This window comes from Mustela nivalis (genome assembly GCF_964662115.1).
Source record: "Mustela nivalis genome assembly, chromosome: 6".
Taxonomy (NCBI): domain Eukaryota; kingdom Metazoa; phylum Chordata; class Mammalia; order Carnivora; family Mustelidae; genus Mustela; species Mustela nivalis.
Window position 1 is genome coordinate 154844597 of NC_139025.1, and position 26248 is coordinate 154870844.

The 26248-nt window shown below is 54.8% G+C and overlaps 1 protein-coding gene and 2 long non-coding RNA genes across 4 annotated transcripts in view; 1 reads left to right on the plus strand and 2 right to left on the minus strand.

Annotated features, from left to right (window-relative positions):
• Positions 1–107: 107 nt before the first annotated feature.
• LOC309866555 lies at positions 108–4780 on the minus strand. Its single transcript, XR_014312741.1, has 3 exons — positions 4661–4780; positions 3011–3355; positions 108–2903 (listed from the first exon to the last, which is right to left on the minus strand). It is a non-coding gene; the product is annotated as an uncharacterized lncRNA (long non-coding RNA).
• Positions 4652–26248, plus strand: part of LOC309866551 (5-formyltetrahydrofolate cyclo-ligase-like) — a 35456-nt gene continuing 13859 nt past the window's right edge. The window contains exons 1-3 of one of the 2 annotated variants that reach the window (XM_082734384.1): positions 4652–4880; positions 9802–10063; positions 13081–15937. In XM_082734384.1, the coding sequence (XP_082590510.1) occupies positions 4761–4880; positions 9802–10063; positions 13081–13202 (504 nt within the window). In that variant the 5' untranslated portion in view covers positions 4652–4760 and the 3' untranslated portion in view covers positions 13203–15937. Of the gene's footprint in view, positions 4881–9801; positions 10064–13080; positions 15938–26248 lie in introns of those variants that run through there. The other variant, XM_082734383.1, reaches the window with a different exon arrangement.
• On the minus strand, positions 17403–18689 carry LOC309866558. Its single transcript, XR_014312744.1, has 2 exons — positions 18121–18689; positions 17403–17894 (listed from the first exon to the last, which is right to left on the minus strand). It is a non-coding gene; the product is annotated as an uncharacterized lncRNA (long non-coding RNA).

The window sequence follows — 26248 nt, forward strand, 5'->3', positions numbered from 1 at the left end:
GGCTACTCCCTTACTACTGCCCCACCATGCCCTCACCCATGCCATGTTTGTTTACAGTTTATGTACACTGCATTTTTTTCTTTCAGAAATGAGCGGATACGTGTAGATTTCTTTTCTGCTGTTCTTTATTTCATGGCGATGTAATGGACATTAAAATCACCCTTTTAAAATGCACAAGTCAGCAGTTTTTAGTTTACGCACAGTGCTTCGCAGCCTCTCTGTGTAACTTTAGAACATTCTCATCACCCCAAACAGAAGCCCCGTACTCCCGCCTCAGCCCCGGGCGACCTCTCCCTCACCTGCTGTCTACGTGGATTTGCCTGTCCTGGGTATTTCATACAAACGGGACTGTGCAGTATGTGGCCTCTGTCACTGAGCCCACGCCCGCTGTAGTGTCCCAGGTTCCCAGGAGCAGGAGGACTCTCACCTTTACACCCTCGCCGACGCTCTCTGTGTTTTCTGATTATGGCCGTGTGTGTGTGTGTGTGTGTGTGTGTGTGTGTGTGTGTTTGTGCGTGTGCATGCACGCGTGTACAGCATCCCTTTGTGGTTTGGGTTTGCAGTTCTCTAAGGACAAAGGATGCTGCTATCTTACTCCGTCCTTTGTAGCCATCTTAGGCGGAGACTTGTCTGTACTGAAGTCTCTGGCCTGTTTAGATTACCTTCTAAAGCTCAGTTGTAAGGGTTCTTTACATACTCCCGATTTAATTCCCTCGTATATGCGATGATGTCCTTTAACGTACTAACATGCTTAATTTTGATGAAGTCCGGATTATTTTTCTTTTGTTGCTTGGGTCTGGTGCTACAACTAAGGAACCACTACCTAATCCACGGAAATAAACATGTACGCCTACGTTTTCTTCTTAGAGTTCTGTTTCGGCACTTACCTTTAGGCCTTTGATCTACTTTGAGTTAAATTGTGACTATGGTGTTAGGCAAGGATCCCACTTCCTTGTTTTCCACATCCCATCACTGTTTGTTGGAGAAAACCATCCTTTCCCAATAGAAGCATCTTGGCTCTCTCTCAGGAAAATCAAATGACCGTGAGTGTGAATGTTTATTTCTGGGCTCTCGATTCTACGCTATTTACCTGTCCTGCTCTTCCTTACCCCAGGACTACGCTGCCTTGATTACTGTAGCTTTGTATTAACTTCTCGAGTTCAGTTCTGTGAGTTTTCCAACTTTGTTCTCTTTTCTCAAGACTGTTTTGGTTATTCTGGGTATCTTGTTTTACCATGACAATAAGTTTGTTGATTTTTGCAAAAAAGCCATGTTTGACAGGTATTGCGTTGACTCTACAGATCAGATTAGGGAGCAGTGCTATCGTAATAGTAAGTCTTCCAACCCATGAATATGGGATGTCCTTCAGTTTATAGAGGCCTCCTTTCTCTCAACAATGCCATGTAGTTTCCAGAACTCTAACAATTGTTAAACTTATTTCTAAGTATTTTTTTTTATGCTATTGCAAATGGAATTATTTTTCAAATTTGAGACCCTCTGGATTATTACAAAAATCTGTATTGGGCTTTTCTAGAGAAAGGGAATCAATCAGTACATATAGTCTTTTTATGTATAACTTACATCTTATTATATACACCTATTATTATAGGCATTTGATAACATATGAGATATACATATAAATCTCCTACTTACATTATCTCCTGTTTTATATATAAGTATATAGTTGATCAATATCCAACAAAGGCAGGAACTGCATGGGTTCACTTACACTTAAGATTTTTCTCTGATACGGTCCAGTACTATAAAAGTATTTTCTCTCATGACTTACAACAGTCCCTTCCCTGACTCACTATATCCTCAGCACAGTCTGCAACACATACACAAACTAGATGTTCATCAACTGTGCATGTGGTCTGCAAGGCTTCCCTCACTGGTGGGGTATTAGTAGTTAAGTTTTTGGAGAGGTGACTATGCAGGGGTCAGTGCTCCGAATGCCCATGTTGTCTGAGGGTCAGCTGTGTGTGTAGCTCGAAGGAACCAGTAGGGCTGGTTCCACACTTATAAAGGACGGGCGCATGTGATGTTGGAGCCAGCAACATCTCCAGAGCCATGGTCCTAATTTGAATCCAAAGGCCAGAAGCTGCTGCAGGACCAGAAGAACCAGCAACGCATCCCGTGTGAACCGCGCCAGGCTAGGAGGCCGGTCTCCTATCCTGTGACCTCGCCGAGCCCCACTGTACTAGTCCTCACAGCTTTCTGATGGGTTCCTCCGGATTCCCTGTACATGTGGTCATGCCGTCTGCAGAGAAGTTTTACTTCTTTCTTTGCAGGCTGGTTGCCCGTTATTATTTTTCTGGCCTAACTGCCTTGGAACCCAACGTTTAAAGAGTTCTTTATTAAAAGAAACTCACCCTTTGTCTGAGGTTTATGCTGCGCGTATCTCCTCCCGTTTGTCAGTGGTCTTTTGTGTATGTGCCGCGCAAAGTTACAAGACACTCGTCTGCAGTCGAACTTACCAGTCTTCTCTCTCACCGCCCTTCCCACACTGCCGTTGTGGGGGAAGCGCCCTCTCTCCCACAGTCTTAGGTTGTACACGACATCCTTCATCCGTTTGGAGTTTTTTCTTATATATGGTGAGAGATATGGACATAATTTTACCTTTTAAGAAATGGCTGTCCAACTCTCCTAGGACCACTTATTACACAGATGGTGCTGGCCCCGTGATCTGAGATGCCATCTTTGTCATATACTACGCTGCTGTATGGCTTCAGGTCTATTTCTGAGCTTCTGCTCTATTCCATTGTTCGACTGGGTGGCAATCCCCAACTGTTGCAGTTACGCTGGGTTTTACCGTATGTTTCAGGTCTGGAAGGGCCAGTTCCGGGTGGCCTTTCATCTTCTGTTTCACTGGCTATGCCTGAATGCTTGTTTTCCCACAGGAACTTCAGTAAACGGTAAAACTGATTACCACAAAACTCACTAAATTTTCTCAACTTCTAATTATTGTACAGTTCAGGCTCCTCATCTACTAAATGACAAACCCCCTCACCTTTCCATGGGATCACTGCTGTCAACAGGCGAGGGGTCAATCTAGAAGGTACGAGCCTTTCCCCAATGGAGTCCCTGGGATTACAGTCTTCCTTCCTCCCAGTCCAGGTAAACACCTGCAGACGAGGAAACTCAGGGTCTCCATCTGCTCATTGCTCCGGAGGCCCCAGGGCCCGGCACCCAACCGCGAGCACACGCTGGACCTTGACCCTGTCACTCACTGGGCACTTACTCCGAGTCCGGAATTCTCCAGAGGTGAGCACAAAAGGCACCGGCCGCTTCAAAGGTCTGTCCTGTTCAGAGGTCTGTCCTGTCGCTCAGTTACAAACCGGCTCCCTCCCACCCGCTGGGAAAGAAAAAGAGAGGAAAGTGTTTTTGCCAAAAAACCAAAACCCAACAACAATCATGTTCCCTTTAACCCGCAGGTCTGGGCACCCTGTGTACTTCTCTTCGCCGACCCCTGTGCGCCGGTCAGGGTCCAAGGCTCAATCACAGCAACCTAGGCCAGCACGGGGGCCGGCCGCGCCCCCTCCCCGAACCCAGGACAGGCCACAGGCGGTCGCTTGCTCTCTGCCCCCGCAGGACACAGTCCCCCTCCACCGACCCTCCCTCTTCCCTGGGGACGCACGGAGCCCAGACCCTCCCCGGGGCGGCCCTGAGGCCTAACTCTCTCCCAGGGTCTCACGCCCACTTCGGGCCCTCCCCTGGGGCCTCACTGCGCTTGGACCCTCCCCCTTCCCCGGGGCCGCCACTCCCCCGGACCCTCCCCGGACCCACCCATTGGGGGGTATCCCGCCCACCTCGGACCCCCCCACCCGGGGCCTCACTGGGCTCAGACCCTCTCCCTTCCCTGGGGCCGCCCCTCCCCTGGACCCCCCTCACCCTCCCCCAGACCCACCCACTGGGGGGTCCCCCGCCCACCTCGGACGCCCCCACCCGGGGCCTCACTGCGCCCGGACCCTCCCCCTTCCCCGGGGCCACCCCTCCCCCGGCCCCTCCCCCAGACTCTCCCCCGGACCCACCCACTGGGGGGGTCCCCCGCCCACCTCGGACTCCTCCCCCGCCCGGGGCCTCACTGCGCCCGGACCCTCCCCGTTCCCCGGGGCCGCCACTCCCCCGGACCCTCCCCGGACCCACCCATTGGGGGGTATCCCGCCCACCTCGGACGCCCCCACCCGGGGCCTCACTGCGCCCGGACCCTCCCCCTTCCCCGGGGCCACCCCTCCCCCGGCCCCTCCCCCAGACTCTCCCCCGGACCCACCCACTGGGGGGTCCCCCGCCCACCTCGGACTCCTCCCCCGCCCGGGGCCTCACTGCGCCCGGACCCTCCCCGTTCCCCGGGGCCACCCCTCCCCCGGACCCTCCCCCAGACCCTCCCCCCGGACCCACCCACTGGGGGGTCCCCCGCCCACCTCGGACCCCCCCCCGTCCCCCCCGCCCGGGGCCTCACTGGGCCCAGAACCTCTCCCTTTCCCGGCCCCTCCCCCAGACCCTCCCCCGGACCCACCCACTGGGGGGTCCCCCGCCCACCTCGGACTCCTCCCCCGCCCGGGGCCTCACTGCGCCCGGACCCTCCCCCTTCCCCGGGGCCGCCCCTCCCCCGGACCCTCCCCCGGACCCTCCCCCGGACCCTCCCCCGGACCCGGCCGACCTCAGACCCTGCCCTGGCCACGCGGAGTCCCCGGCGGGAGGCGTGCTGGGGGCGGGCGCCCGCGACCCGGAAGCGGGGACGAACACGGGGCGCCCGGGAGATGGCGGCGGCGGCGGCTGTTAGCAGCGCCAAGCGGAGCCTGCGGGCCGAGCTGAAGCAGCGTCTGCGGGCGATGAGCGCCGAGGAGCGGCTGCGCCAGTCCCGCCTCCTGGCCCAGGAGGTACGAGACCGGGAGGGCGACCGCCGCAGCGGACCGCCACGCTCGCCGGACGGCCGGGCGGCTCTGGGTCGACGGCCTGCGCAGGCGCAGCTGGCCGGCGCGCGCACGTCCCTCCGCAGGCTCCAGGAGGACCCGCCGGGCGCGCGCACGTTTCTCCGTGGGCGATTCGGGGGCGCGCACGTCCTTCCGCCGGGGGGAGCGTGAGGCGAGGGGGTCCTGGCCTGAGGAGGGCTGAGGAGGGTGGAGGCGGATGACAGCGGCCGAAGTGAGAGCGGGGTGGGGGCAGGAAGCTCCGGCGCGCTGAGCGCGGGCCCTGAGCCCCGAGGGGTCCCCGAGTCCCGGGCAGCGAGGACGCGCGGCTCAGAGTCCAGTCGCCTCGGGGACGCGGGCGGAGAAGCGCGCGGCCGGCCCGGGGGTGCCGTGCGCGTGCGTGCACCTGTGCGCTCGCGCGCCGCCGGGAGGGGAGCCCGCGGGGGGCGGGGCCGGGGCGGGGCCGGGGGCGGGGCTGCGCCCTCCCAGCTCTGCCCCCGGCGCGGACTTCCCCGCGGTCCCTACAGGAGCTGCCGCCGGCGCCCTGCCTCGGCCTTCGCGCTCCGTCCCCGACCGGTTCCCGGGGGCGAGGTCCCCGCGGGTCCCCGCGCCGGCGCCGGCAGGGAGAGGGAGCGCGGGGTCCCCCGTGTGCTCACCCCGAGCGAGGGAGCACCCCAGGGAGACGCGCCGGGCCCCGTAGCTGATGGGTTCTGTGGGTGAGGGCGGGGCGTGGGCGGCGCGGGGACCGTCTGGCCCAGGTGCAGGGGACGCGGCCTCCGCAGCGCCGCCGTCCGCGTCGATCCTGGCTCCGACGCCTTTAATTTTATTTATTTACTTTTACAGATTTTATTTATTCATTTGACAGACAGAGATCACAAGGAGGCAGAGAGGCAGGCGGGGTGGGGGGCAGGCTCCCCGCGGAGCAGAGAGCCCGATGCGGGACTCGATCCCAGGACCCTGAGATCATGACCTGAGCCGAAGGCAGAGGCTTAACCCACCGAGCCACCCAGGCATCCCCACATTTTATTTTTTTTAATTTTTTTAAGATTTTGTTTTTAATTAATCTCCACACCCAAAGTGGTACTTGAGTTCACACCCCGGAGATCAGGAGTCAGGTGCTTCACGGCCTGAGCCAGTCGGGCGCCCTGCACGCGCTTTCCAGGCAGCCTTTAGGAGAAGCCTGTGCGAGCATTTTGGGAAACGGGAGTCTGCGCAGTTGAGAAGCCGCGCAAGCCTGGCAACAGGTGGGGTGGAGCTCAGCGGGTCCCGCAGAGGAGAGCAGTCCTGTGCTTGCAGAATGGGGGTTTGACCTCACTAGGCAGGAGGCGCACAAGGCCTGGAGCAGACGTGGGAAAGGCACGGGGAAGACGAGGATGAGTTGTTTCTCTGTCTGCGGAAGATGAGAGTTCGGAAGTTCCGTGTGGAAGTAGTAGCTATGCAGATGCAGAACCAGTGACAGAACAGGGGACAGGTCAGAGCTGGCATCAGAGTAGAGAGAAACGTTGAAAAGCAGACCCAGGACCCTCCGTGCTCGGTACATTGTCCCCCCTACAGATGCACATACCGAAGAAATGTTTCACAGTCCAGGGTTTCACAATTCTTACTATATACAGTAAACTTCAATATGTTCTGTTTTATTTAAAAAGCTGCTTGTAGGGGCGCCTGGGTGGCTCAGTGGATTAAGCCGCTGCCTTCGGCTCAGGTCATGATCTCAGGGTCCTGGGATCGGGTCCCGCATCGAGCTCTCTGCTCAGCAGGGAGCTTGCTTCCCTCTCTCTCTCTCTCTGGCTGCCTCTCTGTCTACTTGTGATTTCTCTCTGTCAAATAAATAAATCTTAAAAAAAAAAAAAAGCTGCTTGTAACCTACTGTTGATTTCATGACCAACCAGGGGGTCATGGCTGGAGACATCCAGGTGCTGGGATTAGAACACTATTTTGCCGTAGTGCACAGTCAACAAAGGTGTTAAGTGATGCCATTCTCTCAATAACGTATTTCACAATGCACATTTATTCTTCATGACACAGCACCTTTTTTTTTTATAATTTAGAAATTTATCGGAAAAGCAATGTATGGTGAAGAAATTCAACTTTGTGTCATATCTTGACTCCCCAACTAAATAAGGACATTAGTGCCCTATACCTGTCTTCTGTTCCATCTGTCAGCTTCTGACCCTTATATCATCATTCTTAAATTGTCAAGTTTTATAATATTTCTATTGTTTTGTAATTAGAATGAGTCTACGGAGCATTTTCAGTGGCTGATTTCCAAATTTGGAGTTTCAGGGAATAGTATTTACAGTGTATTGATTACATAGATAGTATTCACTGTAGAACCAAGTTGTATGGTTATCAGAAAAAGATGTATGATTCTGTGTCACTAGATGTGTGTGGCTAGGCAGAGAATGTTTCCAGTGTCACTGCTGAGAACTCTCTTGCGTTACACTCTAAAATTGCTCAAAATCGTAACAGGCTTTAGTCTGCTCCTGTTTGGAGTCTACGTTTCTAATGCAGCTCTATAGTTTTCAAGGAGTTTCTGATGACTTTTATTTTTCCTTTTTGGCAAAACAAGAATATGCCTTTATTTTACCAGTAGATTCTTTTTCATTTTGTCTGTTTAAATAAATCAGTCTTCTTCCTGAGAGCACTCCAGGCCCCTGCTCCCTCTGCTGTGGCCCAGTGCACAGCCTGGACTTTCTCCCACCCCGCTTCTTCGTTGGGCTGCCCGAACCCAGTGTCTTCTTGGTTGGATTTCTTTCTCTCCATCTTACTAGAGTATATTATCAAGGAATTTTTTTTGTTCTTAGAAATATCTATGGGGGTAAGTTTTTAAAGACTTTATATATTAGAAAAAGTCTTTACCCTCATATTTCACTGCTGGTTTGAATTTCAAGTTTAAAAATATATTGCTTGTTCTCCTTAGCACCCATGACCTCCGTTCAATATGAAGACTGGTATCTTTATCTGTTATATCTTCGATTACTTCTTTTCCTTTGTGCCTTTCTGCAATTCCTATGAATCAGCTAGTGAAAATCCTACAGGCTTTCTGTGTCTTTTAAGAGTGTCTGTCTTTCTTTCTTTCTTTCTTTCTTTTTTACTTTCCCCATTTCTTTGTCTTTTTCTCCTACTTTAAGGCTTTCTCCTGAACTTTAAAATGTTGGTATTCTTAATTTTAATTTTCAATGATCATTTCTCAATTTTCGGATTGCTTTCTTTCCATAGCATGTTGTTACCTTATAGATGCAACTGTCTTGAATTTGTCTGAGAAAACTAATTAGAATTTAAAAATTTCCCATTCTCTCAATTATCTCCGTTTCCCCCTTTTATTCCTTCTCTTTTGTGTTTTGACGTTCTAAAATGTTTGCTGAACCTTCCTTGTGGACTTGTGTTTATGAATGAAGGTATGACAGCTCCCGGGATCTCCTTTGTCTTTTGCAGTCACTCTGGGGGGAGGGGTTCTGCCAGCCCCACAGCCACGTCATCTGCCTGTTGTGTCTACTGCTGCTGGTCTGGAAATACCGCCCCATCTCCTCTCCGTCTCACAGAAATTAGTCAAGTGTCTGTTCTCCTGTTCTCGGTACCATAATGGTTTTCTCTTTTTGTGCTTCTTTATTGTCACATAAATGAGATGTCAGGAACAAGGAAGATAAATGCGTATGCACAGTCTCGCACTGAATTTTAACTGATTTCTGTTTCTGCTTATTCAGCTCCTGGTGCTTCATATTCTCTTTAAAGAGAACAGACAGGACAGACACGTAACTTTCTCAGAAAGCACCTGGGTGCCAGGAGCCGCAGGTCTTCCCAGGGTCTGGGGGTCACATTTCTTTTCATTTTGCCTTTTATCAGGCCTCGTAGCAGTGATGTGACTTCCCGGGAGGATGGAGCTCGCTTCCCCGGCCGCAGTCTGGTGCGCTCCGTCTGCTGAACGCTCGTGCTTCTTTCTGTTAGGACTGACCTGGCTCTCTGTGTCGGTCTTTCTGCCAGACCTGTTTTTCGGCCAGGGTTGCTGTATCTGTCTTCTTAGCTCAGAGGAACAGGAAAGGAAGGGTTGCTGAGAGCCGACTCGTGAGTCTGGGGCAGTTCAGAGATTAACTGCTCTGAGGCCTGATGAAACTGAGCATGATGGCGTTTCCCCACTTGGGGGCCTTCTCGCAACCTGGTACTTGTCTCTAGAAGGACTGCACCTCTCCAAGAGCCCCTCCTCCCATCTCGGCAAACTCTTTAACATCTGGACAGGAGAGTTGTAGGAGGTGGGGACAGAGGTCGTCAGAGCTAAAGAAGGACAGGCTTGTCCCCTGCTCCCGGGAGCTTACCGCCTGGTCACAATACTGCCGTTGGGACTCGTGAGACAGTTAGTGATCAGCCAGATAATACATGAGTAAGTGTTCCGCACACTCTTAAGTGTTTTAGTGTTCTGCCGAAGTCAGGGGAAGCGAGCGCCTGAGTTGGCTAAAACGGGCAGAATTTAAGGGGATGCGAGCCTGACGATCCAGGGAGTGAGGAAGCTCGTGGGAGCCGAGGTGCAGAGTAGAGGCCAGGCGGGGATGCTCAGGGCGGTGTGCAGGGTGACCGGAGGTGGCTGGACAGCAGGCTTGGGATTCTGTAAGGTGACGGTGACTTTTTAACGAGTTGTCACTCCTGCTGGAGCAGGCGTGTGAGAAAGCTGGCAAGAGGTCAGAGAGGTCATTGCTGGGCTCAGAACCAAGCCCTGGGCTTCAGGACGCAGGCCCTCCCGGCCCCCTCAGCCGCTCTGCTCTCCGTTGGTGACTTGTATTTCAAGAAGCTGGAGAAGGCGGAGGGAGAAGGGAGAAGGGGTAAAAACCGCAAAGGGGTAGCCACTGGTGTTCGGAAGTGTCACCTTGGGGAATCAATGTGACTGCTGTTTCCCATTTAGGTGATGGCCCACAGTCAGTATCAGAAGTCCAAGAGAATCTCCATCTTCCTGAGCATGCCGGACGAGATCGAGACAGAGGAGATCATCAAGGACATTTTCCGGCGAGGCAAAACCTGCTTCATCCCGCGGTACCGGTTCCAGAGCAATCACATGGATATGGTAAGGTTGGCCTCGCCCGAGGAAATCTCCGCGCTTCCCAAAACGTCCTGGAACATTCATCAGCCCAGAGAAGACGAGGTTCGGGAGGAAGCCTTGTCGACAGGTGAGTGCTTGCGGTATTGGAACCGGCATCCCAGGGTGCTGGCAGACGGTGACCCGATGGTGATGTGCGGGTCGTAGGGGCCGCTTTCCCTATGGGGACGGACGGTGTGGCACTTCCGTTTCGAGATGCCCTGATCATGCGGCTCAGGGCGAGATGCCCCCGGTAAGCTGAGAGTAAGGCATCTGGGAACGGGTGCCTGTGTACCCACTCTGGCCCTTACCCGGGGTCAGACTGGACATTTCCCCCGGAGAATGTCATCACTTCCCATGACCTCCCTTATGTTCTGTATATTAATGAGCACATTAACATTAATGCTAATGGGCTTTTCTGATGCAACTTCAGACCAACCAGTTGCCTTCTGGACGACATCTCCTCTTGGATGTCACCTGGCTTTAGGCTGCTCCAGGCTGACTCCTGTCCCCGTTGGCCCATCGCGTGTCCCTCTTAGTGCCTGGTGCCGTCAGCCTCGTGCCCGGCCGTGCCAGGAATCTCAGGATCGTCCTTGACTCCCCCGTGCCAACCTCTCTCATGTCCCTCACGCGGTCTGTGGCCAAGTCCTCCTGGTGTCCCTACTAAGTGTTTGTTGAGGGTGTCCGCTCCTCGGGACGGCAGTCTGAGCTGCCCGCGCTGTGCACACAGCCTCCTCGTGGCTGCTCCTGTCTCTTCTCGTACCGCTCCTCCCTGTCGGTCCGCTGTCCACACAGTATACGAGACGAGATTTCCGAGACACATATCTGATCGCTTCTCCGCCCTGTTTCAAGCATCTCAGCGACCTCCTGCTGTCCCGGGGCAGTGTGGGGGGCGGCGTGAACCCTCCTTATGAGGCTCTTCCCAACTTGGCGCTGCGCGTCCATCTGTTTTCACCTGTTTCCAGCCCCGCTCTGTGAAACCCAGGTTCTGGCCACTCTGAGTCTGTCTCCCAGCCCTGCCGGCTTTCCTTACCGCTGGACCTTTGCACATGCTCTCCCCTCGCCAGCAGCCACATGGGAGATTTAATGGCTAACAAGCAGTTGGAGAGCTGAAAGCAAAACAAGCTGGGAATACTAGCTTGTCGGACGCTGGTTCAGACCTTCTTGAAAGTGTGTGTTTGACTAAGACCTTACACGGCTGCAAGGAACCGCAGGGCAGCATTGTGAGGTCGCCTCCCTAGTTCTGCTCCCTTCCGGCCAACACCATGACCCACCAAAGCAACAGGTTGGGATGGGAGGGCACTGAGTCAGGGCTCATCGCGGTGGGGGTGTCATCTGCTTGGCGACCTTAGCTCCCCCTCTATCACCCAGCCCTGCCGTCTGCTTGGAACCCGGACATCGCAGGACGGCCATGTGTCTGCACGGGGAGAGGCCACAGACACTGAGGACAAGGAGACAATAAGGGGGTGGTAATGAGCCAGGCTCAGAGCTGAGCCTGGACGTCACTCAGACTGAGTGCAGCTGCTGCTGTGCGCTCGCAGGCTGACGGGGTCCCCGGACGTCCAGCTCTGTCTACTCCATGGTGGCCGCCCCTCCCGTGCCCACACTGCCTCGTGGAGGTGTCCCTGCTGAAACGCCCTGGCCCACTCTGGAGCGCCCTCCCTAGGTTGAGTCCAGGCGTGTCGCCCTGAACCTGTACGCCATTGTTCTGTTTCTGTTCAGGTTCGGCAGTGGGAAGAGTTATGAGGAGACGTGATCTTCCCTCTCAATCTGGATGCATTTCCCGTCACGATGAACTCAGTCCAAGTCAATGACTAAATCATTTACGTGTGGTTTTGAGCACATGACTTGGCACAGAATAGCTATTTGGTAAATAGTCAACTTTTTTTTTTTTATTTGAAAGAGAGAACACAAGTGCACAGCGTGGCGGTGGGGTGCAGGGGGAGGAGAGAGCGAGAGAGAATCTCGAACAGCTCCGCACTCAGTGCAGAGCCCGACACGGGACTCGATCCCAGGAGATCACGACCGGAGCCAAAGGCAGAGGCTCTCCTGACCGAGCCACCGGGGCGTCCCAGGTAGTAACTGCTCTTAACTGTGAGCGAGGAAGACGGACTTACTCGTCGTACTATCAGTTCATTGCTAGCCAAGGGCATTATATTTTGAGAATTTCCAAGGGACATTTCCGGAGGATCTTCATCGTGTTAGACACTGTTAGGTGTGGAAGGATGAGGTCCTGGGTTCCAGGGGGTCACCCTCTAACTGGGGAGACGTACGCGAACGGAGAAGTATCCCAGCCGGCAGTGCCTGTCGGATGCAGGTACCGCAGGAAACGGGAGAGCGCGCTGAGAACATGGAGGTTTAGGGCTTGGCCCGGAGCAGACAGACATCCCCCCGGGAGGCGGTTCGTTTCCTGCCTTCCTCCGCCGCGCTTATCCACGCTGTAGTGACGGGACGGGTTGCTTCCCCGTGTGTTCTTCTCGGCGGACGCTTGTGCTCTGGGTTGTAAAGGTAGAGAGGCTGCGATCTGGCTTCGTGGCCTCCAGTCTGAGGGGGGAGGCTCTTTGCCGCTGTTGGTAGAAATGTTGGAGCAGGCGCGTGGGTTTCCTCGGCATCAGCGGCGTGGCGTGCGGCAGCTTTGGGGCCGAGCTGCGAACCTCGCTTCACGGGGTCTGGGACGAGCTGACTAGTGCGCAGACCATCCGTCCTGGCATGGCTTTCATGGCCCTTTTCCTTCTGGTTTGCCCGCGTTATCACGGCTTGGAAAGACTGAGCTGTCGTGTCTGTCCTTACCCTCGTAAGTTCTTAAAAATGTCCCATTGGGTTTGCTTGCATCGTGTGTCGGGCAACACAAAGAGATGGCTGGGGGAAGGGAGGGGCCGCCTCCTTCCCGAACTTGCACTCAGAGGGAGAGCTGCTCGGGCAATGAGGTGAGCCAGGAGTCTTTCCAGGGAAAGTGCATTATCTGATTCAACCTGACGTAATCGAAAATGGGATTTTTTTGGCTCAGAGACTGAAAAATCCCCAAAAGGGCTAGCTTTGATATGGCTCCGTCAGGGCTCTCAGGATCTGCTCCGACTCGGCCCTCACCTGGGTTGGCTTCCGTTCCAGGTATCCGTGGTGCCCCGTGGTGGCCCGTGGCGGCTTCCGGTTCCACAGCAGCCTTGCCGTTCGTGTTCCTGGCAGAAGGGAGCAAGTCTACCAGTAAAATCCTGCTCTTCTCACTGACCTAAATTGGGTCAAGTAGCCATCCCCCAAATTGGTCCCTGCAGCCCTGCACGTGGATGAAGCCAGCTCCTGGGCCGCTCACTGGGAGCAGGAAGGAGGGTGCGTGTTTGCTCCTGCTGCGCTGCTCCAACCACTGGTCCTGGTGTCCTGTGGTGACTTCGCATGGGAGAAACGCATGCGTTGGAACGTGCGGAATGGACACTGGGCAGTCCCAAGTCTGCACTCGCCTGTACTGTCGTGACCAGCTTCTGCTCATTTCGGACATTTCTGAAATTCTTTTTTTTTTTTTTGTTTAAGATTTATTTATTGTTTTGGTGGGGGCAGTGAGGAGCAGAGAGAGAGAGAGAGAGTCTCAGGCAGACCCCCGCTGAGTGTGGAGCCCGATGTGGGGCTGGATCCCACCACCCTGAGATTGAGACCTGAGCTGAAACCGAGAGTCAGATGCTGAAGCCGCTGAGCCCCCCAGACGCCCCCTTTCTGAAATTCTGTCGAATATCGCAAGCTGTCTGCTGTCACTTTGTCTGTGCTGCTGTTTTATTTCTCTTTCCGGAGGCTCTTTGGGGAGTCATACCTATGTGGGCACCAGAGATGTAACTTAAATGAACAATCATAAGGGAGACTTTCTCGTCCTCGACCTTTAGAGTAATCGAGCGGGACGTTCGTGACGAGCGTAACCGGTGCGGTGTCTCCTCGCTGTTCGCCGTCCGTGCTGCTGGGTGGGTGAGCCTCTGTTCACTGAAACTAATTCCCGTTAAACGGACCTCATTCCTTCCTCTAATAGGATGCACGGCCTTGGAAAGACTAGAATAAAGAGAGTGGGTGTGAATTTCATCGAGGTGTTGGACAGAGTCATGATATCCTTGAGGATAAGCCGAATAAAAGTAGATCGGATCATAACATTCGTTCAGAAAGTATTTACCGAGTGCCCGGTGTGTGTGAGCCGTGGAGGGTCGGGGCGGGAGGCAGGCTGGACGGGTCCCATCGCCGCAGAGCGGACGAGCCGGTGGTCCTCGCTGAGACAGATCTGTGCGAGCCTGTCCCAGGGCTCTGTGCTGCCCCGCTCAGGACTTCATTGCCACTTAGATGTCCCACTGTCCCCAAGGACGTCAGAGTTCATCCTTACCGCGCTCTGTGTGTTTCCCCCGTTCCTGTGCACCGACGGTTTGGAACATAGGATCATCCTCGTCTCCTTTCCACCCATCCGGCTTTCCAATATCACTGGATCTTTCTTTGCACGGTTTTTACCGCCTGTCTCTCATTCCAGCCTGGGGGGAATCTTGGCTACAGTCTCGATTCTTCAGATCTGTTCCATTGGAATAAACTTTGGACTGGCTTCCTGGACATACTGACCATCCTAAAATACCTTCTGGGGCAGGTCCTCTCTGCTCTTGAAGACTTTTCCTGGGCCCTGGCTAGATCTGTATCCCCAGGCAGACCCTGGTTCCTGCTGGCTCATTCTTGCCAGAAGAAGGGACACCGGATAGCCCTGAAACGTCCAGGCCGCCCTCTGGGCCCTCCCTATGCTTCCTCCTCAACTCCTGCTTCAGCCAGAGGCGTGTGCCGGACGACAGGTTACCAGCTGTCAAGAAGGTAGATGGGAAGCAAATAAACCTCATTTGACCTCATTCTGCTGTGTGACAGGGGTGGTCACGTACAGCCTCTGGGCCTCAGTCCCCTCCCCCGCGGACGGCCGTGGGGGAGCTCGCGGGGGGCCGTGTCTGCCGCGCGCTCAGGGCACGGTCATTGCTCCGCTGGTGCTCAGGGTCCTGGCTGGGCTGCATCATGCGCGCCGCCGTTGAGCTGTCTTCCCAGAGCATCCTGTGGGCACCACTGTGAACTCTGCTCCCCCCGTTTCTCGGGGACTAAGAGGTCTCATGTGTCCCTCGCAGGCAGTGTCTTGTGGTCTAGCACCTTTGAGTCAGGCTGACTAAGCGCTAGTCTAGGTCTTACCATTCAGGCAAGTTACTTACCGCCTCAAAGTACACGTGTTTCTCATGTGACAAGTGCGGATGAGCGTGGTCCCCACTGTTTGTGTTGAGAGGACAGACGGGCTCGGATCTGTGCGACGTCCCTTGAGTGGTCCCTCGTGGGCTCGGCACTCGGTAAACGGTGGTTGCTACTCCTGAGCTCAGCTGCCTTTTCCAGACCTTCCTAACTTCCCCCCAAACCTCACTCCTTCCTTCTGTAATTCCCACTCACCTGCTTCCCATGGGCAACCCCCATTTTATTTCTCCTCGGGGCTGCATTTCCTTTATTACTGATAGACTTCATGGATCTGTGATTTATACAAAATACATGTATTCGGTCTTTGGCGCTGGCTTCTGGCACAGAGTTCCTAACACCCTTGTAATTTCCTTAGTGATAAAGGTGGTGCATCTGGGGGGCTCAGTTGGTTGAGCATCTGCCTTTGCTCAGGTCAGGATCTGGGGTCCTGGGATCGAGTCCTGTATCGAGCTCCTTGCTCAGCCGGAATTCTGCTTCTTCCTCTCCTCCCTGCTCCTGTTTCCTCTCTAATTAGTAAATAAAAATCTTTGTTAAAACAATAGAAATCGGGGCGCCTGGGTGGCTCAGTGGGTTAAAGCCTCTGCCTTTGGCTCAGGTCATGATCCCAAGGTTCTGGGATCGAGCCCCGCATCGGGCTCTCTGCTCAGCAGGGAGCCTGCTTCCTCCTCTCTCTCTGTCTGCCTCTCTGCCTACTTGTGATCTCTGTCTGTCAAATAAATAAAATCTTAAAAAAAAATAGAAATCGTTTCATATGATGCTGTGACATTTTTACTTGGTGTTTGTGAGTGAAGGGTTGACTGACACCAGTCCTGGGAGGGAATAACCTGGGACTTGCTCTTGTCCCAGCACTGGTTTGGGGACACTGCGAGTTCAAGTTAAGGTGCCGTGCGCTCCCCAGCTGTCTCCTGTGGCCGCCATGGCGGCGCTGGGCGTCTGCGTGTGGCCTTGGGTCTGTGTGTCTCAGTTCGTGTGAAAGACGGGTGGGATGTGGGAGGTGTGGGGGTCAGCACACAGCTCTTGGTGCACCCCGGGTGCATGACGGGGAGAAAGGAGCTGTGGACGGGGCCGCTCTGGAACGCCGTGTACTGGTGGTGATACCAGACCGAGAGGAGCTTGCGTCTCCTGGGTCAGAGCGCCGAGCAGAATCCCATCTGCGGGCCCTCCCCGGCCGGGCCCATGGGAACTCCCACGCCGCCACGACGACTGGGCATTCTTCACTGAATTTCCTAAGCCAAGACATAAGCAGTCCTAACATTTTCTGTGGTTGGATGCTTCGGGGGATTTATAGTGACAGCTCGTGCTCTTACTGGAAGTGATGTTTCCAGACCTTTGACGTGTCTCTTTTGCTTCACAAAAATCCCCTCCACTACTTTTACGTGAACTTTCAGAATAAATCAACACGACTAAAAATAAAGCACCTGTAACTTTGGAGCGTGTCCCCTGGGGCCGTGCGGGAGTTTCCGGGACCTCTGCGTGGTGGGGGGCTGTCCCCGGGTGTAGCCACTATGGGAGGCGGGACAGGCCCTGTAGTCCTCACCGCATCTGCTGGTTGTCAGATGGGAGGTCGAGTGACCGCCCGAGGACTCACGGGCGGTTAGGGATGCGGGTCCCCCTGTTCTCCTGCCTCCTCTCCAGCGGCCGTGGGGGGGCCATTTCCCTTCCCAGAGCCTCCCTCATGAAGACCGTGGTCTCCCTGGGCCGTGCTTCTCCGTCCCGACTGCCTTCGGCATGAGCGTGGTTCCCGGGGCTGGTACCCTGCGCGAGCGAGTTTGTGGGAACGTTGTCCTGGTTTCTCAGGGAAGAGCGAGCACTGAGTCCCCGTGTCTGAAAGCACACTGGTCCTGACGTCAAGTTGCTCATTTTCCCACTTTATATTCCAGTAGACGTTCAGGAGGGACAGCCCGGGCCTTTGCTGGAAGGACGAGCGCCCTCGGGACGGGCTTCCGGGGAGCAGCTTCGGAGCATGTGCTTGTTTCACGGAGTGTGATTTACTTCTTGTTCCCTCCCAGCCCAGTAAGATGAAGAGATTCTTCCTTGGAGGTTAGGGCCTGTCACACCAGCCAAGACGGGCAAACTGGCTCAGTGCCCTGGTCCCGGGGAACGATTCATCGAGGGTCCCGGTGCCGCCCACAGACACGTCATTCAAGGGACTAAGCCAGGTGACTTAACTCCCGATGTACAGAACCTCAAGTTTTAAATGCTTTTTCTTGTTCAATTTTTATTTATTTATTTATTTTTTACCTCTGATAGAAACATTAAAGTGTCCATTAGGCTTATGTACATTTTTGTCTATATTCAATTCAGAGAAGAGGCAGAATTTTTAGGAGGAGTTTGAATTAGAACAAAGTAAATTGTGATTCTTAACGGTGAGAGCTGTGTGTGGACAAGCCCCACCACGGCTTCCCGTGGCCTCAGAGACAGTGCCTTGTCTTGCCCAGCCAGGGGTCCCTCATTCTCTGTCCGTCTGTCCCTCCGTCCCTGCAGAGCCCTCTTCCAAGGATTAATGAACAGTCCTGGGCAGACCCCGGGACCCTGGAGTCCTCCATCTTGTTCCTCTGTTGTGTGGCAAGAGCCAGGAGCGTCTGTTCGAATGTCTTCAGCAGCAAAACACCGCTTTACAATTCTTCACTATGGCATTTTGAAAGGTCACAAGACTGGGATGTTCCTTTATGATGCATTATGACGTGTTCTTTCTAGAAAAACGGTTAGAGAATTTTCCGCATGGAAACACAAAGGTCAGAGGCGACCTCGGGGGTGCTGAGCCGGTCGATGAGAGGAAGTCTCCCTTTGCCCGTGGAGCCCGGTTGGTGCTGGGCTGAGTTCTCCGCTCCAGGGTGTGGCGGGACCTGTCAGCCGGCCGGCCTGCCGTCACTTGCCGTCCTCACCTCCCACTGCTGCCAGAGGGACCCGAAAACTCACCTGGCTTGGACTCCAGCCGTGCCTGGAACAGAAGTCCCACCTCTGTAGCAATACCGAGCAGAGAGGTGTGAGCGTGTGGGTGTCTGTGTTTTCCTCTTCCTGAGAAGGTCTCTGAGCCTTCCGCCTGAAATGCCCCTCGTCTTTGGCAGCGTGCTGGGATCGGAATCCTCCCTTTTCAAGACCCAGCTTAAATGTTAACCCCCCCAAATACAGCAACTCAGCTGCATGCTCCACCCCCCCCACCCCCGCCGCCATTTGTGCCCTGCATATTGGGTGATGGCATCGTACGCCCTTACCGCGAGTGCAGCACAGTTTTGCTTTTGAAAATCCTGTGCTGGAAGCTCTCACCCCGGAAGTTCCCTCCCCCGTCTTTATGATGCTGGTGATGATGGTAAGAACACGGAGGACTGGCTTCACTCTTCTGGCAATGGTCCCCGCGTCCACGCTGTGTTTTCAGCCACGGGCGCGAACCCGTGATTGTCCCCGTCCACACACATTCTCTGTCGGGGCTGTGTGGTAAACATGAGAGGCTTGGCAGGAATCTTGCTGTGTGGGGTTCGTGGGCTCCTGAGTGAGGTGCTGGTCCCGTGACGAGGGGGGGAGGGCAGGTGGGTGTGAGAGGGGGATGGGGTGCAGATGGACAAGCAGCAGCCTCAGCCACGCTCCGCCCGCACTGGCTGTGGCCTCGGGCTGCCTCCACAGCGGACACCCGTAGCCCCGACTCGTGCAGGACCATAGCCGTCCTGCATCTGGGCTTGACTTTCATCCTGCAGGTGCTGGCGGGGGGGGTTCCCGAAATACTGTAATCAGGGGAGTGACGGGGACAGTCTCAGTTTTGGAAAGACCGTGCTGTAGCCCTAGGAGGGGGCGGGCTGGGGAGACAAAGCCCACCGAGACACGGAGCAGCATCAGCGGGGAATGTGCTGGAATAGGAGGATAAGTGGCCACCACTTGATGGACGGAGAGACACGTGGGCCCTGACACAGGCAGGGTTTGTCTTGGTGACAGACCACGTCAGGCCGCTGGAGCACAGCCCGGCTTTGGGGTGTGGTGCTGTTCACCGAGCTGGGGGCGTGGGAGGGGTGGGGAGCAGGAGCGAACCAGGTTGAGGGGGTTCTGGGGCCCCCAGGGGTGGCTGTAGGTAGTTAGTGGGGTGCATAGATCTGGAGGTCAGGAAATGATGATGTGGATTCGGGAGTCGTGGGGTAGGACTCTGCACTGCTGGGGTGAACCCCGATTTTATAAGCAGGAGCCGAAGGGTGGACCATGAGACTGACAGACATGGGCCAGAGTGATGGTCATTCTCTCATCTACATGAGGTTTTTTTAGGTCCTGGGCTTTTGAAATTATTTCTTAGATCAGTATCGTTTGCAAAAAGTAGGGAGAAAATATAAGTATAAATTTGGAAAGGGTCAGCTAGAAGGAGAAAACAGCCTCTAAGTCCACAGAAATGAGCGTCTGCCTCCTCCTCGACTGCAGAGGCTGCCGGTCAAGTCGTTCTCCGTCCGTCAGCTTCTGCCGTAGAAAAAGCAGATGAAAGGGAGGCTGTGTCTTGTGGCGAGACACTCTTTTCTTGGGGCTCGTACGATCCAGGGAAGCGGGAAATTAGAAATACGACCACAGCCTGCGCTCGACCAGCAGCCTGGCCCGTCTCGCCCTCCAGGGGCCATCGTGAACTTCGCGTTTGTGGCTCCAAGGTCCGCTAGCGCTAAGCCGTAAGGAAGAGCCACCAGCGGCAGGACTGGCCTCTTGAGCACCCTCTCTGGGTTTGGCAGTAAAGCGAAAAGTGCTGAAGGCAGGCGTGACCTACATACACTGTCTGTCCCTCGGCGGGGAGGAGGCCCGACCGCGTGGAAGCCACCACAGCCTCACAGTGAGGATACGGTTTGCGAGCGGGTGAGCTGGAAGGCCCAGGGCGTCAGGCTGCCCGCGGCTGGGCCCGTCTATGCCGCGTGGCGTTTCTGTGAGTGCAGGACGGATGTGGATGACGAGCCCATGTGGCGGAGCAGCAGCTCCTTCGCTCTTCGTGGAAGCGATCACGCGTGCGGGGCCGTGATTTTGGAGGTCGAGCAAGGGACACGATGGCTAGTCAGAGTTGTCCCGTCCATTCCCCCGACCTGAGCGCCGCGAACGCTGCAGGGTACCCCTCCGTCGTCTGTGTGCGCTCTTCTTAAGAAGTCGGTGCAGTGTGACGCTCTTCATTCCGCTCTGCGTTTTCTTTTTCACTTGTTAAGAAAACTTAGAATGACTTACATGGCCGCACACAGCGATTGACTCCGTGTTGTCAGGGGTCGCGAAGCGTGGACGAGCTCTGTCCGCAGCGGTCCTGTGCTGATGCAAATCAGGCCGCTGCTGTTTTCTAAGTTATAAGCAGCAGCCTAGAGAGCACCACGACACGTGTCCGTGTATTCACGCGAGTCACTCTGTCGGGCCCGCTTAGCCGTGCGGTGGGGACGGGGCGGAAGTCCTGTGGGTGCGTCCCTTGTGCTTCCCAGGAGAGGCCGTGTGACTTCACACCCACGTCTGGCGGCTTTGCACACCCACCCATGCTGGCTTCACACACCCACATCCGAGCAGCTTCGCACACCCACCTATGGCGGCTTCGCACACCCACATCTGGCGACTTCGCATACCCACCTCTGCCGTCTTTACACACCCATGTCCGTCAGCTTTGCGCACCCACCTCTGGCGGCTTCGCACACCCACGTCCAGCGGTGTTGCACACCCACCTCTGCTGGCTTCGCACACCCACGTCCGAGCAGCTTTACACACCCACCTCCGGCAGCTTTGCACATCCACGTTTGGTGGCTTTGCACACCCACGTCCAAGCAGCTTCACACACCCACCTCTGGCGGCTTCGCACACCCATGTCCGGCGGCTTCGCACACCCACGTCCAGTGGCTTTGCACAACCATCTCTGCCGGCTTCACACACCCACGTCCGAGCGTCTTCGCAAACCCACGTCCATCAGCTTTGCGCACCCACCTCTGGCGGCTTCCCACGCCCACGTCTGGTGGCTTCGCACACCCACCTCCGGCGCGGAACAGGGCCGTTTCCTTTCCTGGAACGGATGGACGGACACGGCGACGATGAATGTCCACGAGCTCGTGAGCCCTTACCATATGCCCGTGGCGAGCGATGTCCTGTAAGGAAAAGCCACACGAGGTCCGGGGTCCAGGGCCCTCGGGGTGCAGACTGCGGAGGACGGAGCCCGCTGTGTGGAGGGTGGGGGAGCAGTGGGTTTGGTCCCTGGCTCCATCATGGACTGGCCGAGGGGACGCGGGAGACCTCGTCATCCCTCTGAGTCTCGGCCCCTCATTTGGGGATGCAGACGGCGAGGCCTGTGTCGCTGAGGCGTCGCGAGGGCTGCATGAAAAACTCTGGGTGAGGCTTCTACCCTGCTCGTGACGTAGCAGGCGCTGTCGATGGTGGTGATGCCCATCGCTTGTGGGGCGTTGGCCGCAGGCCTGGTGACGAGGGCGCCACAGGGATGTGCCCGGACCGCCCGGGGGTCTGGGGTGGAGGCGCTCCTCGGTCTGACGAGTCTGGGAGGACGTGGCTGAGCCAGGCCTTCGGCGTGAGGTGGGGTTGGTTCCCCGGGGGGCGCTGCTGGGAGGAGACAGGGTGCCAGCCGCACGTTGAAGAAGGTGGGCGGCAGGCTCCGGAGAAACCCGCCTGGGCATCTGCCCACCCGTGCTGCGTGGATTCTCAGGCCTAGAAGTAACGGTGTGGACTCACCAGTGCTTCTGGTTTTGTTTCGTAGAATTAACCAAGAGGAATTCCCCAATCGCGTCCTACTCTCCTCCTCCCTTCTCTGAAGAGCTGCAGTGGGTAACTTGTTCATTATGGCAAATGTCAAAATCTGTACTAAGCTTTGTGTTTTTTAACCTAATTTGTCTTTTGTAAAGTGCTATTCTTTGCCCCATTTATGTTGGGGAATAAATATATTTTTTGTGTTCATCATTTCCTTTCCAGTTGGTAACAATTCTTTATTAAATTTAGCCACGAGTTGGTGCTGTAAATGTTTTTATCATTTTCTTCTTTGTGTGTGTTTCTGTTTTGAGGGATCCGGATGGATTAAAACCTTATTAGTGAGATCAGTCTTTTCCTTTACAATTTCTGCCTTTGGCTTCATTTTTAGGGAGTCTTTCTACATTCTAGAGAATATTAAAATTTTTATTTTATCCTAGTACTTTATTTTTGAATGTTAAAATATTAATTTGGGGGGTACCTGGGTGGCTCAGTGGGTTAAGCCTCTGCCTTCAGCTCAGGTCATGATCCCGGGGTCTTGGGATCGAGCCCTGCATCAGGCTGTCTGCTCAGCAGGGAGCCTGTTTCCCTTCCTCTCTCTACCTGCCTCTCTGCCTGCTTGTGATCTCTGTCTGTCAAATAAATAAATAAAATCTTAAAAAAATTATTAATTCTTTTTGAACATGTGTTCATGTATATGAGAAGAACCTAATTTTTTACTTAAAAAAAAAAAAAGTCAGATGTCCCAACAACATTTCATAAATAACGTGCCCTCTCCCCACTCCTTTGAAATGCCACCGTTTTCAGAGACTACATTCTTGTGTGTTTGGGTCTGTTCCTGGATGTGTTGGTCTCTTCCACGGGTGTGTCCCAACCCTGACCGGTGATCGGTGTGGCCAGGTGAGACCCCTCAGCGCATGGTGATGCTGCTAGAGGGAGTCCAGCCCCCACAATTCTTAGTTTTAAAAATGTAGCAGACTATTGTGAACCCTTCATTTTTGAGATTAACTTTAAAATTATCTTGTCCATTTCTTCCCCACATCCTCTAGAGATCTTGGTTGGGATTGTGTTAAAGTTCGAGGTTATTTTGTGGGAAATACATTTTTTTTAAAGATTTTATTTATTTATTTGACAGAGATCACAAGTAGGCAGAGGGGCAGGCAGACAAAGAGAGGAGGAAGGAAGCAGGCTCCCTGCTGAGCAGAACTCCGGGATCATGACCTGAGCCGAAGGCAGAGGCTTTAACCCACTGAGCCACCCAGGTGCCCCAGGAAATACATTTTTTTTACATCATTTAAGTGTCTGCAGGAGTGCGGTCTCCCCTGTTGTCCCAGGCCTGTTCTGGGTTCCTCTGTAGACGTGTTTGGTTTGAGTCATACTGTTTCTGCTTGTTGCTTGTGAAGTGCATTCCTGGTCAATTAGTATTTTTTGTTATTGTGAGTAGAATATTTTTCCACTGTGTTGTCAAGTTCTTGTGCCGGAAAGCTGAGGAGCGTGGGCTCAGATTTCCAGATGGGACCAGAAGTCTTGGAAGCAACGTTAAAGTTATTTTCTTCAACGTTTTCTTAAGTCCTAGAAAATCGAATATTAGAAATCTTTATTTTTTTAAAAATGTCATTTATTTGAGAAAGAGAGAGAGAAAGAGCACAAGCAGGGAGTGTGGCAGAGGGAGAAGCAGACTCTGCTGAGCAGAGAGCCTGATGCGAGACTTAGTCCCAGGACCCTGGATCATGACCTGAGCTGAAGGCAGACGCTTAATGACTGAGCCCCCCAGGCACCCAGAAAATGTAATACAATGAGAAGCTTATATCGCTGCTGTCATGTGTTCAAAGTGAGGTGTCCCAGACTGGGTCCTTAAGGGCTGTTGGACTTATGGGTGCTGAGGGTTCCCCAGTTTCCTGCAGATGTCAGCGTGGGTCCGAGGTGGTTTTATCTGCGGTATCCCACATCTCACCCCTTTATTCACTTAACTAGCACACCGGGGGCTGTTGGGCAGGAGGGGGTTTCGGAGATCCTCTGACTCAGTCCTTCCGTCCTGCAGCCGGAGGCACAGACCTAGACAGGAAACGACCCATCCAAGGTCACACAGGCATGTGGGCGAGGCCAAACCCCAGATGTTCTTGTAAAACCCAGATGACGGTAAAAGTCAGCCACCAAAGTCACAGAGAAGAGAAATGTGTAGCCCCACCTAGAAGTCACATTGTCGGGGACAGAAACACTGTTTGGTTTTTCCGGGTAGCTCTCTAGAGCCTCTTAATGACGTCAGCTCTTGGGTTATAATAATTGGGTGAAACAAACCGAAAACAGCTAACTTTTGTCGCCTGAATGTCGCATTACCGGGTGCGAGGACGACCCATGTTCCAGTGTCCCTTCTTCGTCGCTCTGTGGATGGAACACTAGCAGGTGTGTGTGGGCAGTGGCAGAACTACGCCCTCTCCGCACGGCCTGGCTGGTGAGGTCGGGGGGATGTCCTAGAAACCACTCGGTTCCACATGCCGGGGGAGTCCGTGATCTTTTCCAGCAAAGACTCCAAGAAGGGGAAAAAAGGTTTTTTGTTGTGTGTCGTGAGAGATCGGGGCAGGAAGTGAGAGGCGCACTCACCGGCCACGTTAGACAAAGTGAGAAAGCGGGTGAAGCCGAGTTTTGGGAAGTTTGTAACCTCTCTTTACTCCGCCGACCGCCTTGTTCATGTCTGCTCGTGGGAAGCGGTGGGGGGAGGGCGGTCATCTGTAGGGCAGAGGCAGGACTCCGGCGGGCGCCCATGGTGAGCCCCAGCACTCCCTGGGCTCGGGGGCCGTGAGAGCCCTAGGCATCGGGTGCAGCTAAAGGAAGTCATGGTGGGCTGAGCCGTGAAGGAAAGTTAGGAGTCACCTGAGCACAGACACTTGACAGGCAGGACACGCGTGTGGCAGGCTGGAGAGCGTGTGGGTCCGGGCGAGTAGTGAATATGTTATGATCACTCCCCCTTAGCCGAGGGACTGTGTTCCTGCCCCCCAGCGGACGCCTGAAACCAGGGAGGTCCGGGACCCGAAGTACTCAGTGTTTTTTCCAGTCTGTACGTACTTACGGTGAAGTCAAGTTAGTAAACAAGACCCCGTAGGAGGTGAACGACAGACACTCATGATGCAACGACACAGTTAGAACCATACTGTGAGGAAGGTGGCCGGGCGCAGTCGCGCTCGCGCTCAGAACACCTGTTGTCCCTCACTCGCCGCTGCTGGGAGCTCATCCAGGCCTGCTGGAGGAGCCGAGTGAGGGGAGGGCGCGGGCACGGTGCACATGGTCCGTGACCCACCGACGGACGGGCCGGCCGGGGCTGCGTTGCAGGGAGAGTCACCTGCTCACAGCCCGCGGTCGGCCACACGGAGACCCCAGCCAAGGGGGATGCTCTGTTGTGCTTCGAGCTTGAGGTCTGTCGGAGGAAGGCGAGGTCCAAGGTAGTCGGGAGCTGGTTTGGTTCGAGATTCTTGGAATTGGAGGTCACAGCAGGAGATGCTTTTTCTGAACATTTTGGAAACTTGTTATTTTGAAATAAAAAATTACAGAAACAGCCGCGGGGAGGGGGTGCTGGGTTCTGTTCCCCCAGCCTGCCCCCGCGGTGGCATCTCCCAGATCTGTGGTGGAGTGGTGACCACGGGACACGGGTCCCACTGCAGCTGACTCCGTGTCACCTGTATACATGCGCATGCCACAGTGTGCGGGACACATACACGCGCTTCTGTGTGCAGGCTTGTGCAGGCGCTACCCAAATGCGGGAGTGTCCCTCCTTGTAAAGGTGTCAGGAAGCTGGAGGGGAATCCAGTTCTCCTGTTGGCTAAGGAGTCCAGGGATGGGTTTGTAGCCTGGAGGCCTGGCCGCGGAGGCCACCCCCAGGAGCCCCGCTGAGATGGTGCTGTTGGCACATGGGAGGAGCTGGTAGGTTTGTGACAAATCTTAACAAGGAATGAAATCGCTTAACTAGGAACATTTTTAATTTTTTTTTAAAGCAGACTCCACACCTAGCACAGAGCCGGATGCAGGGCTCGATCTCGTGACCCTGAGATCAGGACTCGGACGCTCAGCCCACGGAGCCGCCCAGCACTCCTTCACTAGGGGTATTCCATGTAGAATTTGTTTAGGACGGCAGCAAAGTCAGGTTCTTTCCTGAGGTCTCGAGGATGCTGTCCTCTCCCTCTGTGACTCTCCCATGCGCCCCGCAAGTTCAGATTCTGCCGCAGTCCGTTTGGGCTCTGGGGCGGCTGGTCTTCCTCTTGGAAGCTGAGCCCGGGCGTCAGCAGCTCAGCCCGCAGAATGACGTGGGTTTGTCACCGGAGGTGTGTCTCGCTGCGGTCTAATGTGCGCTTCCAGACGTCTCGCTGGTGGGCCCTTCCAGAGAGAG